The sequence below is a fragment of the Mytilus galloprovincialis genome, chromosome 6 (assembly GCF_965363235.1).
Source record: "Mytilus galloprovincialis chromosome 6, xbMytGall1.hap1.1, whole genome shotgun sequence".
Taxonomy (NCBI): domain Eukaryota; kingdom Metazoa; phylum Mollusca; class Bivalvia; order Mytilida; family Mytilidae; genus Mytilus; species Mytilus galloprovincialis.
In genome coordinates this window covers 22,695,831-22,718,650 of record NC_134843.1, presented here as the reverse complement: position 1 = coordinate 22,718,650, position 22,820 = coordinate 22,695,831, and the positions used below count along the sequence as shown (strand labels likewise).

The window sequence follows — 22,820 nt, the reverse complement described above, 5'->3', positions numbered from 1 at the left end:
TAGCGCGTATGTACCCGTTTTGGTGCTCGACTGATACCCTGATACTTATTCACTGATTAATCGTTACATCTTTTATTTTCTTGTTTCTGATGTTAGCTGTTGGTTTTTAGATATAGAAGCACCCTTTTACGGGATATAAATCTTTGTTTAGCACCTGGGTGCGTATGAATGTGGCGATTCTGCAATTGGGCGATTTTGATAGATTGAAACTTTAGTTACGTTAGTATTGTTTTTTCCCTGCATTAATATTGTAATTGACTCGAGTTATGATATACCTCTTTTTTACGTAGTGATTAATATTGGCATATTCTTTAAATTATTCATTTAGAATAGGAGGAATTTAAAATTCCTCACACATATAAGAATCACGGCATTTTGATTATCGGGGGAAATAATCGTAATTTATCATGTACAATGAACGAAAACGTGCACCGACTCTCTTCCTAACCTAAGACATTGGTGAAACAGAACAACAATTGAACAATCTAAAAAATTCAGTTAAAAAGGGCTTAATTCGTAAAATCGATACAAACAAATGTACGCATTATGTACACACAATATTGATCTTGCGACCATTTACGCTTCAGTAGGTCTTATTGTCTTAGTTACGCGTAGCATTGCCTCATAATTTAAAACAGGTCTAAATATGTGTAATATATATATATATATATCACCAACAAAAATTAAAGCAATGATGTACGTTATTAGAAAGTATGTACATCTTTAAACCAACACCAAAAACATGTGTCCACCAGACTTAGTTGTTTGGTCTACAAGTCTAGCATGTTCAGTCCTATAATGATGTCTATCATGAAGCATACTTATGAGCAGCTTCCCTCCCCCACACATATACAAAAACGCACTACGACTGCTAGCTACCTGCTATGTCTAGAACACGGTTCTGAGACAAAATCACTCATATTGTAATTTTACAAATGTGAAAGAACTGAAATAAATCCTTTATTCAAACTCATTTTTGGCATGTTTTATCATATGGTTTTATAGATGTCAACGTGCGAAGAGCAAGAAAAGAACAACAAAGTATTACAAAAGAACCACGGTATAAAGCGAGCACTTAAACGTGTACATAAGCGCTCAAAGGGTTATTTTACCTCAAATAACCCATAGTTTACACCAGAGACAAGACAAAAATGATTTTTTTTTTCTAAAAGTGCAACGTCTAACAAACGTAGTATAAGCGAACAAGGAACGAATAAGTAACATTCTATCAGTCGACCGCTGAAATGGACACATACACGCTAATAGGATTATTTTACCTCTAAGAACCCATAGCTAACATTAAAGACTTTAAAAGATTTTTTTTACAGTGCAACGTATAACACACGTTTAATATTCGAATAACGAACGAATAAGTAACAGGGTATCAGTTGACCGCTGAAACGGGTACAAACGCGCACAAAGGGTTATTTCACCTCTAAGAATCCATAGTTTTCAACACAGACAATAAATAAAGTTTGAAATATATTTTCTTAAAGATGCAAAGTATAACACACGTATAATAAGCGCAATAGAAACAAATAAGAAGCAGGGTATCATTTGAGCGCTGAAACGGGTACACATGCGGTAATATGGTTATTTCATCTCAGAGAACCCATAGCTACATGTTGTACCAACATGGAAAATAAAATAAATGAAAATATTTGTTTAAATGGTGCAACGTATAGCACACGTATTATCAGCGAAGAAGGAACGCATAAGAAAAAGGTTATCAGGCGAGCGCTGAAACGATTGCATACGGCCGTTTAGTGTTATGTTCCCTCTGAGAACCAATAGTTATCAGCAGAGACAAGAACAAAATTTAACAAAAAAAGTTCTAGAAGGTGCAACGTATGATACACGTATTATCAGCAAATGGTCCGAGTACACAGTTATCGTCCCTTTATTTTCGTTGTCCACGAAGATAGTCCCTAGTGTGGACAGTGTGTTACTTGTCAATTTTTTTTATACCCCTTCCAAATTTATTTATTTATGTTTTATGCCTCAAGTAGCAAGAAGAGGGATAGAATTACACCGTAAAAAAAATTGATTCATGAATTATTATGTAAAGTAGTGATTTGGTCCAGTTGAAAAAGGTCAAAAATTAGCATTTCTGAAGCTGTCAAAAGATTTCAAGACCCCCTTCACATAAGATTGTCCATATTTTGAGTTAGAGCTGATGAAGTTTTCTATAATTTTGATATAATTTGTCCCAAAAGTAGTACAACACACTGTAAAAAATATTATGGAGAAAGCGCAGGTGGGATTTTTTTTATTTCCATTTATTGTCTAAAGGAAATGCACTACGAAATAACTGTGTACTCGGACCTAAGAGGTGAAATCATGAAATATAGAATCTGTACTTGGGCAACTTCCCTGAATGATTTAATGGTGTCAATTTGTCAAAAAGCATAAAACTAAAGGGTATAAACTTTTATTTGATAGAAATCTGCAAAAATTTCCCATTTTGGCATTACATGGGGAAATTGAGCATTTCAAAGCTTTTTCAATTTTGATGCATAAGTGGCATTATAACTTGCTATCTGACAGGTTTTTATGTGTTAATATTTGTGTTTCTATGCTTTAATCCAGTTGTATAACTCATTTGTGAACTCTGAATCTACAGAAAAGAAGATTATCTCAGATAATGTGTGCAAAATGTGCTGTATAACTATAAATGACCCTGGTCTAACGCTATTTTTGGATCAAGTTAAATGTGAGGAGCTTGGTACATAAAAGTTGAAGTCCATATTGAAGATTTTCCTAAATTTGTATAAAAAGCACTTTATAATGTCTTTTGTACCTGTCTCATTTGACATAATATCTCTCTTTTCTTCTGTAGGATAGCAAGTGGTTCAAATATTAGCCTGTTTGGGCTAAAATTGCATGCAAGTTTTTCACTAAAAATTGAAAAATCTTTGCATTTGACCATACTGTCTGCACAAAAAGTTGAACTAAAGAGTCTTTTTGTGCTCAGATTTATTGTATCATGTAACTTGAGTATAGAAATGATAGAATAAGACACAATTTTTTATTTCCTATAGCTTTAGTATGCATTTTTGAACATTTGAATGTAAATATGTGCTACGGCCTAAATTGACCCTAAACTATTTTCAGACTTACTTGGCCTAAGACCCTTTTAAACTAATATGACATGCTATTTGTAATTTTCCTTTCCATTTAAAGTACAATAAATACATGTGTAAAGATTATTTATAACCAAAAAACTTCACAAATTTAAAATTGCTGGAAAATATTACATCTTCATGTAAGGCTCCCCTTCATTGGAAAACCTCAATTTTTAGGCACAGGCTCATATAAATTTGACTTTTGAATAATTATGCTAAGTCTGATAAATTAAATGAGTATTCTATTGCTTTTGATATATTATATATTAAGGCATTTAAAAAGTGTTTTTTGCAATATTTTGATTTTTAAAGCCCCAAATGTTGATAGTTGAAATTTTTCAATTTTTACGTCAAATTTTAACACGCAATGTTGAATATAAAATTTATCATACTGTCTATAATATATATCCTATTGCCATGAAACTTTGTAAGCAGTCTCATAGTTTATTAAGCTTAGGTCATACCAAGTTTTATTAAGATTGGCATTTTTTTCTATCCTATTAGGTCCGAGTACACAGTTATCGTCCTTTTATTTTCGTTGTCCGTCCTTTTATTTTCGTTGTCCACGAATATAGTCCCTAGTGTGGACAGTGTGTTACTTGTCAATTTTTTTTATACCCCTTCCAAATTTATTTATTTATGTTTTATGCCTCAATTAGCAAGAAGGTGGATAGAATTACACCGTAAACAAAATTGATTCATGAATTATTATGTAAAGTAGTGATTTGGTCCAGTTGAAAAAGTGTATCAAAGGTGTGAGTTCGAATCCCGCTGAGGGACGGACAAAAAATTTGTCAGTAGAAAATCTAACTCTAACACTGTTTGGTGTAATTTTCAGACTTATATAAATATTTGCATTAACCTTGTATCTATATCACTCTTAGATCCAGTTGACATGTATATTGTATGGTTTGTCACTTGTTTAGACTTGTTTGTATAATATACTTATATTTCTAGTGACTGTATAATGAAATTAATTATGATCTCATATCATATATAAAAATTGTTGAGTTAGATTGCTGACAAATATAATAAATACATTGTGTATGAAAATAATAATATAAAGTCTACACACGCTTAAAAAACACGTGTCTCATGTCTATCTCTAGATTCACCTTCTGTGACAAGGTAACACTACGACTATTGAAGTTATATTTTTATATAGCGGATGTGGTCGAGTGGTCTAAAGCGCTGGACACGAGGCTAAGCGATTGGTGCTATAGTGTATCAAAGGTGTGAGTTCGAATCCCGCTGAGGGACGGACAAAAAATTTGTCAGTAGAAAATCTAACTCTAACACTATTTGGTGTAATTTTCAGACTTATATAAATATTTGCATTAACCTTGTATCTATATCACTCTTAGATCCAGTGGACATGTATATTGTATGGTTTGTCACTTGTTTAGACTTGTTTGTATAATATACTTATTTCTAGTGACTGTATAATGAAATTAATCATGATCTCATATGATATATAAACATTGTTGAGTTAGATTGCTGACAAATAATAAATACATTGTGTATGAAAATAATAATATTACATCTACACACGCTTAAAAAACACGTGTCTCATGTCTATCTCTAGATTCACCTTCCGTGACAAGGTAACACTACGACTATTGAAGTTATATTTTTATATAGCGCATGTGGTCGACTGGTCTAGAGCGCTGGACACGAGGCTAAGCAATTGGTGCTGTATTGTATCAAAGGTGTACGTTCGAATCCCGCTGAGGGACGGACAAAAAATTTGTCAGTAGAAAATCTAACTCTAACACTGTTTGGTGTAATTTTCAGACTTATATATATAAATATATATAGTTATTTTAAGCACGAATAGTTACCACCTGAAAGAAAAAAATGAAAAGTTTTTTTTTAAATGCAACGTATTACACACGTTTACTAAACGAGTAACGAACAAATCAGTAGCAGGGTATCAGTTGAGCGCTGAAACGGGAATATGCGTGCTTAAAGGATTATTTCACCCAAAGAACCCATAGTTACCACCACCATTTGACCACAGACAAGGGATAAAAAGGAAAAGATATGTTTTCAAATGTGCAACGTAAAATACACGTCGTAAAAGCGAATAAGAAACAAATAGGTAACATGGTATTATTCCAGCGCTGAAACGGGTACATACGCGCTAAAATAGTTATTCAGCTCTTAAAACCCATAGCTAACAACATGGAAAAAAAGGTGAAAAGATGTGTTTTTAAAGGTCAACGTATAACACATGTATTATAAGCGAATAATGAACGAATAAGTAACAAGGTATCAGTCGAGCGCTGAAACGGGCACATACACGCTAATAGGGTTATTTTCCCTCTAAGAACAAATAGCTACCGCCAGAGAGAAACAAAATTGAAAAGTTTTTCTCTTAAAGTAGCAACGTGTAACACACGTATTATAAGCGAATAAGGAACGAATAAGTATCGTGGTATAGTCGGGCGACAAAAACTCTCATTAATGCATTAAGGACCATATTTGTTATTCTTGATTTACATGAAAGAATTTGACATTGTAAAAAACAATTTTTAAATCTAAAATTTTTATATCAGGAGAAGTATGTAAAATTTCGAACGCTGGAACATTTGAACTTTTGAAATATGCTTAAATTTGTATTTATGTAATAAATAAGTATTGTATTATTAAATCGACTTCGTTATAGGCAAAACTAGAATATTTAGAAAATTGAACAACAAACAAAAACCAGAGTAGTAAACGTCCATAAAAGATAGCCACAAGTTATCACAAAAAAACCCTCTCATGTTACTTCCACTGTTTTGAATACCTTCGTTACTCTCTAAGCGTAGACTAAGCGTAAAAGTACATTTCTAAAAATACTGAACTCCGAGGGTATTTCAAAAAGAAAAGTCCTTAATCAAATGATAAAATTAAAAGCTCAATAATATGTTTTGACAACTCCAATGTTTGCCAATATAAAAACAAAACCCAAACCATTTCTCTTTACAGAATCATATGTGTGCAAATTTGTAACGCATATTTAAAAAAAATATGAACAATTAATTCTAAATTGCCAAATGTTTGTTGGGTTCAATATATAAGCATGTATGTAATTATGATGCTGTAACGTAACTGTTGCTGACAAGTAATGTTGATAATCCGAGTTAACATTTCATGGTATTCAAACGGCAACGACTTGCATAATAGAGTTCATGATATGACTGGTTTGCAACTATCTGTATTGATATTTACGAAGAATAATTTATATAATGTATGTTCTTCTTATAGACGCTCCGCACCTTTACCCAACGATACAACAGATGCCCGCTGGAAGTATCTTAACAGGCAGTAAGATAAGTTTAATATGTGCAGTATCAGGTGGAAATCCTCTGTCTACATTATCCTTGAATTGTACTGGTACCAGTATTAACAATACATCAGGAGATACAGCAGCATATAGTGTTACGTTTATTGTAGATAAAACTTTTAACAGCAAAATATGTACTTGTTCGGCGACACATCCTATTAGTTCATACAGACCAAACGTATACCATACATTGGTTGTCTACTGTAAGTACACATCACTGTTTCTGTACATTCTATGTACCTAACTTTAAGTCAATAAGTATAATTTAACGCAATTGGAAGGTTTTTTGTAACGATACTAAGAAAGGTTATGGCATACGAATAAGATGTTATGATTTCGTTTTGACAGATATTTCGTTAATGTCAATCGTTCTTTAAATGCAGTGATCATTCTGAAACGTTAAATTGACTAAATTCTTATTACAATAACAAAAATTTAGAAAAATGTAAACTTGAAAAGAGATAAGAAAAGATAGCAAAATATGAAAAACTAAAGGCTAAGAAAGGAAGCATGTTACAATCCATCATCTTTAAGAAAAACAGTTATGCAATTAATATATGAATGAAAAACCTTATAAAATGACCAGGGGTGTTTAAACCATATAAACGCATCGTTAGAGGCTAACGTCATTGCTTCCAAATTATCCATCTATCCAGGGGTAACATGAGGATAAAAGAATGTAAAAGAGGGAGAAAAGATACCAGAGGGACAGTCAAACTCACAAATCGAAAATAAACTGACAACGCCATGGCTAAAAATGAAAACAGACAAACAGACAAACAATAGTACACATGACACAACATAGAAAACTAAAGAATAAACAACACGAACCCCACAAAAAACTAGGGGTGATATCAGGTGCTTCGGAAGGGTGAGCAGATCCTGCTACACATGTGGCACCCGTCGCGCTGCTTATGTGATAACAAATCTGGTAAATTGTCTAATTCGGTAGGTCACATTCATGAAAGGGAAGGGGATTGTAGTTACGACGTAAGGAACATATCCGATATCATTTGTGAAACGGTCTTTCCATAACGGTCAACCGACTCGTGATGGCGTCCGTAAAATTTACGAAGGTATAATTTCAACGTCACCATTTGGAACTCTTGGTTTAATAACTTCCTTGTGAGCAGATACCCTCTATCAAGAAAATCATGATAGGACATGCAAGCACGGGAATATCGTCTCAATTGGGATATATATACCCCGTATGCAGGTGCTGCTGGAATGTTGCCACTTAGAAATGGAATGTTCACATTTGGAAAGCAGAAATCATCTCTTTTGTCGTAAAGTTTTGTTTTCAACCGACCCTCATTTTCAATTTCTAGATGTAGGTCAAGATATGAGGCCGACTTAACTGTATCAGTAGTATCCTTTATCTCTAGTTCGATGGGATAGATGCGTTCCACATAGTCACCAAATTTTGAATTATTAAGTGAAAGAACATCATCTATATAGCGGAAAGTAGAGGGTATCGCTAACTTCTTATCTTTCTTCCTAAGAAGTTCCTGCATGAAGTCAGCCTCATAATAATAAAGAAACAAGTCGGCAAGTAGAGAGGCACAATTTGTGCCTATTGGAATGCCGACAGTCTGTTGAAAAACACGTCCTCCGAACGTAACAAATATGTTGTCAATCAAGAAATCAAGCATCTTGATAATATCAGTTTCAGAGAATTTTTGGTTTGAATCAGAGTGATCCTTTACAAAGTAGGATTTATCCCTCCCCAAGACAAGATTCTTGTATCAACGTTGGCCATTCTTTTTTATGAAGCAAATCAATACCAACTCTTTCAATTTGTCTTTTAGTTTGGAATGTGGAATACATGTGTAGCGAGTAGAAAAGTCAAATGTTTTAATACTATTACAAGATGAAAGAGAGTTAGATTGTATGTACTCTAAAAGATATTTGGTATTTTTAAGTATCCACATCTGATTCACGCCACCTCTAGAATAGACAAGTTCACAATAACTTTGAAGCCCGTCTTTGATTGCTGATTAAATAGATGTTAATAATTTAGAAAGAGGTTTCGTGGAGCACTTAGAAGACCCAGCAATATACAGTTGTTTGTAAGGACACTTAAGTAGTTTAGGTATCCAATACAGTGATCGAAGTTCCAGTTCCTCATCTTTGGTTGAAATTTTAAAGGAACCTAGAACAATCCTATGATTATCCATGATTTCCTCTTTGGTAAGTGTCGTGAGGGTATATATGTTGAGTTTCCAAGTGTATTGTCAATACCTAATTCGTTTATCAAGCAGTTAATGTAATGAGTTTTACACACAAAGACGATGTTGTTTGGGGCTTTATCTTCGGAAACAACAACATATTTGTCATGGAGGTAGGATAAGTGTTTTGCCACATTTGGGTCTTTAAAGATTGACGTAGCATGGTCATTGATAGACCCATTCAATTTCGTAATTCTGATTTGTATCAACGACCTCACTGCCTTTATCCATACGTAAAGAGTATCTACGTCTTCCTTCTCGCGCTTAGCCCATTGCCTGGCATAATCCTCGACTGAATTCATCAAAATTTAAAGTTGTATTTCCAATTGATGGATTTAGGCTCACGATATTTCCGACCTTTCAATAACACATTTCGTAGAGAAGTGCTATTGACAATGTTGAGGTCACCGGTAGTAACGTGGCCAGCCGGATTATATGTGAATTAGGAACTAGCACAAGTGCAATCAGAAGGTTTAGACTTGAAGTCGTCAATATCGATATCCTGCAAAACGTGTTTGTAATTGAACATTTTAGTTGCAGTAGGTTTGGTATAGGTATAAGAAATGATTGGTACAGACTGGTCTTTGAAATAAGGAGGTATTTTCGATTGAACTAATTTATGATGAAGGATATTGCCTAAGTTGACGCCATCGAGACATTTGTTGGCAAAGGAAAGATTAAGGAAAGAACTTTTCTCTTTTTCATCTTTTCCAATGCGGACTGGCTTGAAAAGTCTGTGACTTACAATATCCGAAATTATAGCTTCAAGTTTGTATTGGTTTGAATGAGGGTTTGTAACAGTGGAATCCAAACATAAATTGAACGGAGAATGAAGTTTTGAAAGGGGTAATGAATAAAGTTTCGTGCGAATGTGATGAATACCTAACGGTTTTTGCATAAATGGCAGCAAGTCATTAATAAAGACATCATGCCGAGTTATGATGTATTATGACGATGACCATGACTGCGTCTACGTGGAGGAGTCGAGTTGAAAATATTCATCACATTCACCGAGTTACACGAAGGACTAGATAGAATACCTATAACATCAATTTTGTCATTGCAACCATAAGGTGTCGCAGTTCCCAATTATCTAATCCAGTAGTCCCCTTTTGTCTACGGAGAGTCGTTGAAAGATTAGGATTGGTAGAGTTATGGTATATCTTTTCAATAATGCGAACTGTCATAGAAACGATGGAATAATCGGGCTGATTGACATCCCGGTATAGAATGTCGTTAGCATTGAGGTTAATGTCTGATCTATGACCGCACAAACGTATGTTTAGCCTTCCTTTCTTTTCCCCGACGTATACTAAGTTGACATTGACTGTTCCGGGTGTTGGAACACCCCTTTTCTTGTCGATCAATGCTTTTGAATAGGGACATATGGTCCGACACCCCCTTTTATCTTGGGTTGGAATCCCTTTTTGAAAATGGCTGGATCGAACCCCTGTGTCCTCAGTGCACTCTAAATTACAAATTCATGAAAGTAGTGCCAATCTCGGAATAGGGGTTTAGACTTATGTTTCGAGCATACCAGTCCTACCCATGTTCATGGGGGATAATTATCGACACCACGAAAAAAAAACGTCCATACTTAATGATTCCCAAGATCTCTATCATAATACTTGCATAAAAGAAAAACAATTTGGAACTCGTTCGTTATTTTTTGTTTGTTGCTGTTGAAAACATAGATATCAAAGTTTTATCTATATGAGTACACCTATTCTTACATTACAACTAAGTCAACTGGCGAACAGTCTAAAATATGTTTCCGACATCAGGGGCGGATCCAGTAAATGGAGGGGGAGATTCCCAACACAGAGAAAAGGGGTTTCCAACTATATGCTCCCATTCAAATGCATTGATCGGCTGAAACATAGGGGGTTGCAACCCCCGGGACCCCTCCCCCTGGATCCGCCAATGGTAATAGAGAAGTTCGTTGATAACTGTTTTTTTTTTCTCACTCGAATAGTTGTGATTTTTTTAGACACAAGTGTGTTCGGGAAAAATGAAATTATACCGAGCGGCAAGTGAAATTTCATGAAGAATAAATAGCTCAAAAACTACTGTCCGCTGTATTTCCTCATCCTCTTTAAAACAAAATGAAAAAGAAAAAGCATGTTTTAGCATACACATGCTAACATGCTTCATGGTTGATTGCACATATCCTATCACATAACATTGCTGACTTTTTTTCGGCAATTGTCCCAATCTAGCTACTGCAACGACAATTGCGATTTTTTGTGTGTCTCAGGTGAAAATTTATTTTTAAAATAATGTTAGTTCATTCTACCAAGCTTCGTACAAATATAGCATTTTCAACCTGGATATCACCGTTCACAAAAATTAATATTAATATAAATTGATGCAAATATATTAGAAAAAATCGTTGTTCAACTACAGAAAAAAATCACTATCGTTACATTGTAGTGGATCAACGTTTAATGTTTACCCTTTGAGAAAGCCCAATAATAAAATGCTACCTGTAAGTGTAATTGTAATCCTAATCATAGGTGTATGAAAGTTTCCGCAAATGTCTTTTAGAATATGCAATATTTGTGTTTAGAATAGTTATAGGTATCAGGGTTATAATTTTATACGCCATATGTTATATAGTACTGTGTTTATACCGAACATTATGTCCAATTCAATAATATCAGTATGTGTTCCTATGTTTGATAAACTAAGTGTTTCTTGAAGCTTATTTAAAATTTACTTTTACGAATACTACAACTAAAAAATAAGTCTTGCTTGGTTTCTAAGTGGTTGTCATTTTGATGAATATGGCAGTTTCTATTTGTAATCTATGTTTAGTCTTTATAACCGATTGTACATGGATCTCCATTGTATTTATTTCACTTTATTTCCAATTATCACTTGTTTTGAGATCACTCTTTCCTTTAAAAACCTAGGAGTCATTTGCAAACATACATAGTTAATATGCTTCCTAAATTTCCCTCACTTTTGGCAATTTTAAGCCTACCTGTTTCTGAGGGAACATGAAAAGATATTTTGATGCAACGATTTCAATACCATATTTTCTCGTATAATTACAAAGATGTTCTTGAATCAACGTTTTAAATCTATTTTTATAAAAAGTGTAAACGAAAATCAGTTCATATCTTGTCAAACATTTATTATGGATCCTCTATATTTACAGCAGCGTTTAAAGAACACAACTATTTCATGCATATCATAAATATGAGTTTTATAATCTGATCATATCTTTTTTAAGATTCCAACCGCACGAAACTAAAACAGATGAAATGCAAATTAGCATAATCAAATTCATAGTATCAATTTCAACCATTCAATTAATCATACGTGATGGTATCGTCATTTAAGATGATCTCGGCCTGGGGACTAACACATCGATTTTATTTCTATTTCTTACAAGTTGACCCATATTAAAAATTTCAGAAATCTTCAACATAAGCACATTGTATTTCCATGTGATATATGTTTTGTGGCAGATTTATATTTGATTATAACTTTGAAGTATCGCGATGTAGACCATGTTGACACTGAACGATATTACCTTAAAGGAAAAGACTCGGTTTACAATATTAACACGAGGTTTACGATGTGAAAGATGTAAACCCTAAGATATATGCTTGGTATGCTTGGTATATAATATAAACACGATTTTGACTTGCTCTTGTCAACCTCGCGGTGTGTACTGTGTTAACAATTTTAACAAAAGGTATATAGAGTCGATACATTTTAAACTCAGGGATTACATGATACAACATATACCGCGATGTTGACTATATCAATAAAACATCGTCCACAGATCAACCAATAATATCCTTATAAAACGTTCGAAGGATGACTAGTTCTTCCATTGTTAAATAGGATACCATTTGGTTCAAGTATTGTAATTGTAAGTAGATATTCTCTATCAACATGATCAAGGCCATTCAGGTAAAATTGTTCATTATTAAATGATACATTAGCAAATATTCCTAATACGGATAAATCGTTGCACTGTCGATATAAATCGAGAGTTAATATTGCTTGAGAAACAGGGCCAATACGGAAAAAGGGCCAATACGGAAAATGTCGTATTTGCCCATGGTTTCAACTTTCTAACGCCTTGCGTATCAGTATGCATAAAAACATTTGTAATATATTTTAGTACTTTTAAAAATCATAGAATAAAAAGTTTTGAGGTCTTGAAACGGAAATATTTCACAGCCTCTTTGAGTACGATTTTCAATAACTGACATTGTTTCGTTTCGGTTGATCAGTCATCAGAACGCAGACGATCAAACAATACGAATAGTTAAACTGTCTGATTTATTCTTCCTAGCTACTTTATATTTGCTGGATAAATTGAATTGTAATAGCAAAATATTGGGTACTTGGACGAGAAATCAGATATTACATCTAACAATGTTTACAAAAATCCATGGACGTGTAGTATGCAAACAGAACATTTCTCAGAATTTTGTATTTTCTTCACGGTAAGTATCTTTAAAATCATTTAACAAAAGTGTTATGAACAAGCGGTTTCTGTATTGGCCCTGTTATAGATTCTCGATCAGCTGTTTAAGCCCTAGACTCTTCGAGTCTCAGGTCCAATACAGCTACCCTCGAATCTATTGCAGGGCAAATACAGAAACAGCCAATGAATACCACTATAATATTTATCGTATGTATATCAATAGAAAATTACAGACAAGAGTTAATACTCCTTTTACGCTATTTTTATACTTTGCATGAGGTCTATGTTTAAGAAATAACCAAGCGTTTGAAGGACCTCATGTTAGAATCTCTGATATTATATCTTCTTGTTTTATAAAATGGCATATTCATGGTATTGCATCAATATATCTGACCTTAGACTTCTTACTTTTAATAATAATTGCGTAATAATTAAGACTTTAATTTGCAATATTTCGGGATCTTTCGGGAATATTCCCAGGAAAACCCTCATCAGAGGCCGACCTCTCAGATCTAACATTGTAGATAGATAGATGTGTGTCTGTTTCATAACAGTTATTTTTTTCTCTAATTAACTACACTTGCATATAGGTCTATGTTGAAGCTAGTATTTTTACATACTAAAGAAATCGATCAAGTAGATCGGCACCTTTGTTTAATTATTCATATAATTATATAATGAAAAGTCTTTTCTGTGGAAAGACCTATTGGTTTTCTTCTGATTATTATCTTTTTGTTTCTTCTTCCGCCACTTTTATTTGTCGCGTATAAATTTTGTTTAGCAAGGTGTCGCTTTGCTGTTTGGTATATGATATCGAATAGTTTAAGCGATTTGAAATTGGCCCTGCTTTACAGAGTACTTGTCTTTGTAGGAGTTATCTCAGGAGGTTTTGTGCAATTTTGACCGAAGTGATACGAAAACTCCATATGAGAGTTATTTCCCCCTCAGTATTTGACATAACGAATATATAAATGTATTGCATGAATGGTAAGTGATAAAGGTTTCAAGTAAATTATTTTGAGGTCCTTTGTTCATTTAAATGAAACAGAGACCAAGGTCTAAAGGCAAGGTCATATTCTAAATTTTGACTTTTCCCTGTGATTTGAACTATTTTTAATGGTGTTTTTTTGTCGCCATTTTGTTTGGTCGCATATAAATTTTGTTTCGCAAGATGTCACTAAGATGGTTGGTGTATGATATCAAACGGTTTATGCGCCTTTGGAACAGACCCTGCTTAACCGAATACTTTTTTGTAGGAGTTATCTACCCGAACATTGTTTCCTTTGTGAGTGCATCTCCATCGTAACTGTAAAAGAAAACGACATATTTATTTTACCAAATTGTTCGTTATATCCTTAGGATGGTTGTGCATTTTTGACAGAAACGGTACGAAAACTCCATATGAGAGTTATTTCCCCATATGCATTTGATAAAAGAAATTTGCATTTGTAACTGGTAACCCATAAGTGATAGAGACCTTGGATCGTTGGATTTGATGTACTTGGTCTTACATAAATTAGTTCTCAAGGTCAAAGGTCAAGGTCATATTCTAAATTCATTTTTTTTTTGGCTAATTCTCACTTTTTTCACAAACAGTATAAGATATCGACATATTGTTTTCATCAAATTGTCAATTGCAACATGATTAAAACAGATTTATTCATCGGAATCAAAATTAAACCATCGTTTGAGGCAACTCAGACATCAACTTTAATCAAGAGGTTATAAGAACAAATGTATTTCAGATGTTTTTGGTAAAGCAAAAAAAAAAGACCGAACAAAGTTACTTGAATACAAAGAAAAGACGGCCCAAATAAATAAAATCCCGTTTATTGTTAGCTTTCATCCTGACCTGACAAATCTTGCATCCATTGTCTACAAACACTGGCGTCTTATTGAAAATGATCCTTCCTTAAAACAAATTTTCCCATCACCTACCGTTATGGCTTTTCGCAGACCCAAAAACCTGAAATATATTCTAGTAACATCCAAAGTATCTAAACAGGAGATATCAACAATCGGAGGTTATAAACCATGCAGAAGGGTCAATTGTAAGTGCTGCAAAGTCGCCAACATCGAAACCCAATTCGTCATCACAGTCACAAAGAAAAAATACAACATATTTATAACTTCAAGTAGTAGGGGAACTACCGGTTCTGGGCCATTTTTTCTAATTTTAACCGTATGGGGAAAAGGTAGCCTCCTGAGAGGTAGCCTACCGATGTGAGGCTAATTTCTATGACGTAATTTTTAGGTATCATGACATTTATTAATTGTTTTATTGATTAATGTACATATGTTTATCATTATTCGAGTATATGTGTGTGTGTGTGTATGTATGTATTGATTCAAGGTTTTGCTCATGTAAATACTAGCAAAGAATTATCCAATTTGATTCTACTTTAGTGTGATTGTTTTCCAAAGTTTTGGCTTCTTGGTACCACAATAGTAATAATAATAACAATGGTATGTTAAATATCTAATATCCCCGTCAATTCAGACCAACATCGGTCGAAGAGCCATCCACATGATGCCTTTACAATATAACAAAATTATATATAACTATTTCATACATCGAGATAAAAGGATTAGAGAAGCGTCTACCATTCAACAGTATCTCTAATCTCACGAAAGGGCCAAAAGTATGCTTTCTTCCGTGCTGGAGTGTAAACTGTCAAGACTTGACGTTAGTCTTTCAGGGATAGTTAACTCTCTCAAATATCAGATGAATCGCGAGCTTTAATCCACGAGTTGAATTTCTTTGGCCAGTGCAACCATTCCACATAATATTGTTTGTTGGGTTCTTTGCCGTTCGATTTCAGGATCTTTCAACTTTCCATATATCGTCTTCCCGAACATCCACTTTCTGCACTTCTGATTGGTAGAAGGTTCCTGAAATTTCTTCGTCTTGAAAATCAATAAATCGATAAACTGGAAGGCAACCACGTAATATTCTTTGAGATATTTTAAATATCTCCCCGCTCCATTTCTCGTCGTATTCCCTGGTAAAAGGATTTCTTATGCATGTAATCCGAACTAAATCACCGATTTTGAAACGGAAAGGATATCGTACTTTCTCTGTCTTAGGTTGTAATCTTTTCGGCCAATACACTTTCCACCAAAGGTTGGTCTTTTTAGATATGGTGACTTTATCTGGTGCCATGCCAATCGTTCTATGGAAGGTCTTATTGCAGCTGTTAGCAAAATTCTGTAAGTTATCCACATAGTCATATGACTGCTTACTGGTGATCAATCTCATGATTTTTTATTTAATAGTCTTGATAACTCTTTCAACGTAATTAGCTTTGATTTTTGTATTTTGTGCAAATAAATGTTGAATAGTTCTCTGCTTTAGGAGAGATTCTACTAATCTTGATCTGAATTCTTGTCCTTTATCTGTTCTTATTCTGTTTGGTGATCTTCCGTCTGATAAAACATCTTTCAAAGCATTCGCCATGGATTCGCCTTTCTTATTCTTTAGAGGTCTTAGCCATATATATTTGGAGAATATGTCAATCACCACCAATATGAAATTAAATCCACTATTAAATTTCGAAAATTTAGACATGTCCGTCAAATCGACATCCCATTGTTCGTCTATTCCAATAACGATAACTCTGTTCCGCTTAAACGACCTTTTTAAGGGTGTTCCTGTCATTGTAGCCATTTTAGTATTTTATATTTAGTGAGAACGAATTTTCCATCTGTTCGAACAAATATGTTAAGTTTATCAGGCCCTGCAAAACTCGTTGGGTTAGCTGGATTGTAATAAATATCAGGGGCGGATACAGGACCTCGATGTCTGGGGGGGGGCACCATAAACCAATTTTTTTTTAAGAGATATATATGCGACTGTGAGTCGGTTTATGTTTGTTTTGTTTGTTGTTGTGTTTGTTTTGATTTTGGTTTTTTTTTGGGGGGGGACGGGGGGTTGGGGGGGGGGGGTTCAGATCATCGTTTCTTTATTTCTATATGTTTTAATTTTTTTTCACTTTTTAATTTTTTTCTGTATTTTCCTGCCAAATTGATCTTTAATATATTCGTCCTAAACATGCATCAAATGTTTGCCACTGTATGTTTAACAACCATGCAACAATCAATCAATATTTTCTTTATATTTCATCACGTCTATATTCTATTATCTATATGTTCTTGGCCTCGCTTCCAGACTAACTTTTTAGCACATTATTCTAATATCTGTAAAACATCTTCATATCCTTATAAATGGTGTCCTTTTGCATAGCCTCATACATGTACATGGTAATTGAAACAAGAAAATTAAAAACAAATATAACTGCATGCTTGGGCTTTTAGAGAAATGTATAAGTCCTAGATTCTGTTACAAAGTAAATTTTAAGGGAAATCAAATAGCATTTTATTAATTAATTTTTATAAGGAAATGTCAATTCAATTTCCATGACCGGGGGAAAGGGGAGGGGGAGTAAAACAAATTGATAATTTCTTTTGAAAATAAGAGGGGAATGACATATGACATTCCTTTTAAAAAACATGTCTTGTAAGTTATCAAAAAATAAATAGTTTAATTTGTTGCTGAATAAATTCACAAAGAGACAGTTTTAAAAAAAACGAACATTTACAGGAAATGTTATTGGGAGTACTGTACTTTGGAATGAAGAGGTACCCAAAAATAGATGTATACCAACATTATATATCTATACCTAGTCTTCAAATACACAGATCAGATGTTTCACCTGGTAATCGATCTTAATCGGTATTGTGTTATAAACCAATACAAATTTGTACTATTCCAATCAACATGTAAATGTATTTTACATAAAAGCTTTTGCATAGACCCATTACTCACAGGTGTCAATATTTACACATCCATCAATAAGTTGTCATAAATCACGCATGTGGACGCTGGTATTAATTAATTATTGGCCAGTTTGAGAAGAAGCTGTGACAATTTCCGCACTAGATAAGAAGTTTCAGTAGCAATAAAATTATGTTAGAAAAACATTTTGGTGACCTGAACTGGGGGGGGGGGGGGGTGAAGCCCCCTGTGCCCCCGGTAAATCCGCCACTGAATATTTTTCAAGTAATTTTCCAAAGAGGCCATCTTTTCACATGGAATGCTGAATATTGAATGATATACAGAGTACAACGTTCTCATATTTATATAGTTGAGCTTTCATCGTCTTCATCCTCCTCCTCCTCCTCTTCCTCTTCATCGTTAACAGTGCTATTTTCACTTTCAGAACCATCAATATTTGTTTCGTTATCAATAGCTTCATCAAGATAGCTTTCCAACATAGGTTTATATCTCCTGATGGCTCCTTTAATGGCTTTCTCGCTGTCCATACCATCGTTAACTAATTCTGTTATAATTTTCATGACTTTGCCATGCAGTTTACCATTTTGTAACTGTAGTAAATACTTAACTAAACTGCTATATCTGGACAAAAACTGATCCATATCCTCGTCTTTTAGTTTGCGATTGGTCCTACTTATGGCGTGGTCTTTATTCATGTCACCATCCATGTATTTATCAACTTTTTCTTCCCAGATATCTGCATTTGCCTCTCTGGCAAGTTCAGCTAATTTTATAAAAGCCATATCTTCTCCACCTTCTATATCAACTTCGTTTATTCGAGGCTTCGTTGAAGGTATGTCTTGGTGGTGGTGGTGGTGGTGGCGGTGGTGGCGGTGGATATGCATCATTGCTCTGCGGATATGGTTGACTAATTCTGTGTTTGTTTCTATGGTGTCGTAACATAGCATCTTTTCTCGAAAATTCGGTAGTATACGACTCTTAAAACACGTCCACTTCCTTTGAATGACAGGAGTATAGTGATTAAAATATTGACATACATCATAATTATATTCTCCAATGTCCATAGGCTAAACTTTGTATCCCATCATCAAGTAAGTATCTTTTGTCATCATAAGGGGATAAGCCAAGTTTGGTGATATATTATATAACGTGTGGTCGTATGAACGGATCTGTGTCATGGTAGACATGTGGATTTCTTTATTGAATAAACTTTGTTTATAATGTTCGTGTCTTGTGTCATGTTTGATCACACTCTTCTTTATACCCTTTGCTGTCTTCTTCTCACAGAGTGTTTCATTCTCCTCATATATCAACGAGTACAACTTCGACTTGACACCAACAAATTCTTGTATGGGAATACCATGTGTTTCGTCTTTCATCTTTCCTAACACCTTTTTATTTAAAATGCTATAAAGCCTATGTTCAGGGTTATACTCTGACGTATTGAACAAGTGTTTGTCCTCCATCATATCGTGATATATATTATCAGTGTTGATGCTGTAGCATAGCGAGTCGGTATTCGTAAACATGAGTGTTGCTCTAGATCCATATTTATCCTTCATGACATTATAATGGAAATCGTACATAAGTGTATTTGACAAATCGAGTATAGTGAATCCCACGTAGATGGGTCTGTTTAAGTATAATCGTTGTTTCAGCATGTGAACAGCCACCAAGTCTTCGTTGAAAATTTTGAAGGCATGAAATGATGGTTTGCTGATTATTTTCTGGCCTTTGTTTGGTCGTTCAAAAGTTTTATATCTGTTTTCTTCCTTAAATTTCCCATCGTCTTTTCAAAGACTGCATTATTCATGAGTTTACAAAAGTCTTTCTCGAACTCATTTGTTGCAAGCTTTCTCTTCTCTGTGTTGAAATCAATATATGTCTTTAACCAGGGTCGTTGTTCAAATTTCATGACTCTATGGATCTTTGTTAGTTTCATTCCAAGTGATAAGTAGAGTTTTAAATTTCTGTAATGTACCACGTATTTTTTTGCTTTAGATGTTAATTCGATATCAATTTTTCTGTCGACGTACCTTTTAAGCTTAAATAGTCCAATAGCTTTTTTGCATAGGGTGTAACATATCATTTATGACCTTCAATTTTTCTGGAGCGAGCGGATTTTCGTTCTGGTAGTCGTGTAGCTCTCTTGCATATTCTAAGTCCACTTCTAATATATAACCATTTTCACTGTCGTCTTCAATGTCACTTATAGTTAGATTCTCAATTTCAGAATCGTTGATCCATTTGAAACCTTCAACCGAAAGTGCCTGTGACATGGCCCATCCGTATAAGTTGTTGACATCTGGGTACATCACGTGATTAATGGGTTTGGATCGTAGCTTGGTACATTTTTATTATTAGCTTTGGCATGGCGATGGGATATCATTGATATTCCACCTCTTAAACTTTTCTCTATAAATAGATGCATGTCTATGTCAGTGAGTAATTCCAACTTGACACCTGTCATTTTCAGGGTAGCTTGCCAGGCTAAACCGGGTGATGTATAAAGATGTGCAGCATCCAGTCCATTAAGACAGATCTCCCTGAAATTTTGAAAGACGTCAGCTAATGCAAGGACATCTGATAGTACGTATAGATCGTGGTACTGTCCGAGATTCTGTATGTAAAACAATTGCCATACATGTTGTGCATGCGCATAGTCCAGTGTGGTTATACCTTCACCCGGTAATGTTCTGTAAAAAGCGTCAATCTGTGGTAGTTGAGATTCTAAAAACTTTGCCTCGGAATCAAAGTACTCGTATGGGTATACTTGTTTACGCAGAAGTAGGCTTATCTTAATTTACTCGAACCTTCTTTTGCAAGGTTTTCCACGAGTTTTTGTAATGAGGAAGACATAAACCGGAGCGAGTCCATACATCCCAAAGAAAAAGAAATATACTTGTCCATATTATTAGCGATACAATTCAGCTGCTTTCCTTCAACTTTTCCAATAGCTTGCATAATCAAATGACTATAATACCCCCGAAGGTTATGAAATACCACTGGAATTCGACCTGTAAACTTATAATTGATATTACAGTCTTTATGAGCCGCCCCTCGAAATTTTTCGGTCACGTGACAATGATCTCGAACTCTTATGTCTGCTAGTTCTTTTTTACATATGTGACAAAGAGTTGCCTTCATAAACGATTGCCAATCACTCCCTGTCATGTTCATGGGCTCGCAATGTTTAAATATTTGTTCTATTTCTTCCTGTGCATTTACCATACACTCCACAAATCTATCGGCAGCATCTGCACCCCGATATACTACTGGTTCATTTGACGTTTCAGGTGTCAGACCAACCACTTTGTATGCAAAGCCACATGGTATGTGATTGTAATCTTTTTCGTCTTCTGATCACATTCGTTGCTATCAACAATTGGTTCTTGAAGACATTAAAAATCTGCATATATGATATATGGTACCCTGAGCTGTTTCCGAATATCTTTGTAATGTAACCACTTATTGTCTTCAGTAGGAAGTTCGATTTTTTGTGGTCCGTAGGTCTGGCAGTTTGGTAGATGGTTGTTTAATATTCTTTCTTTTGTAAATCCATGCAAGCAGTATGGAAAGTAAAAATGCTTATGTTCAGAAGACTTCTGATCGCCCAATAATCGATTAAGATTTTTAATCCAGCACAAATGTGACATTTTGTTGTCCGATAGCATGAGTAGATTAACATGTTGTTCAAATCGATATTTTGAAATATGTATAGGGAATACTTCGCCTTTGTTAAACCCAAACACGTTAAGACATATTTCATTCTGCTTTTCGAACTTTGGTAAGTCGGCTAATTTCACAGGAAACATGATGTTATCAAAGTTTAAGCTTGAAGTATGTTCCTTGTATTTCCAAACTCGCTCTCTGTGACATTTCGCTGGGTAAATTGCTGCCAAAATCGACCACATGAAACATTTGCTGTCTTTGTTTTTTCACATTGACTATTGCATGTTTAGATCTAAGTTTGATTGGAAGTGGAATATAACTTGAGCCTTTAAGTGGTCTGTAACGTGCCATGTGTATTGTAAGATCTACCACTTTATCCACCGTCCAATTACTCCCTTGTCGCTGATATTTAATGAAAGATGTATACATCTTTCTGATAGATTCCAATAATCCGGCATCGATATCTTCCAATTTTAAACTGGTCTGGCATTTTCCCCGGAAATGCGGCTCTGCAGTTTCTATGGCATCTTATGTTCGTCTGCTCATTTTAAAACCTTCATGGATAGATACCACTTCAATCCACCTCTTTCTTTAATTTTACGCTTGATGACATCTTTAACATCATCATACTGGCTTTTCAGGAACGACATTGGTTCCATTTAGCGCTTTGAAGTTGCATGGATCCGTCTTTTCATTTGTTTCTGTACTAGTCATAGTAACACCACCACCATTTTGTACTGGTTGTTTATCATGGTTTCGCTTAAGACGTAATACCACATCGCAGGTGGGGCAATGTCATTTCGTTCCAGTATGAACCGACCTCTTATGGCGCATCAAACTCTCTTTATGGGAAAACGATTTTCCGCATACACCACATTTAATTGGAGATTTTGCCATCTTTATTTTTTTCGATGCTGGTTCCATCTTTTTTTCCGAAAAGTGAAAGTGTGCTCAATATTGTTAAAGCATTTTTATTTTTATTTTGATTATTTATCATAATATGATACGCACACCCAGTTATTATTCATATGAAAGGAGCCTATCGCCACTGGTACTCGCCCACGGGTCGGGAAACGACATCTCAGTCTACCGACCGTATGGGTTTCCAGTCTTGATACTGATATGAATAACGATCTGATTGATATTCAAGAATGTTTGACTAAGGCTTTCGCCAAAGTAGTCACAGCCCTTCAACATTTCCATCACTGGAAACAGAGCT

General features: G+C 34.6%; 1 protein-coding gene across 1 annotated transcript in view; it reads left to right on the top strand.

Moving 5' to 3' along the window:
* The window catches only part of LOC143078539 (nephrin-like), a 112,276-nt gene that overhangs the window by 4,703 nt on the left and 84,753 nt on the right, over positions 1-22,820 (top strand). Inside the window, exon 3 of the mRNA XM_076253401.1 lies at positions 6,378-6,659. Coding sequence (XP_076109516.1) covers positions 6,378-6,659 — 282 coding nt within the window. The remainder of the gene's footprint in view (positions 1-6,377; positions 6,660-22,820) is intronic.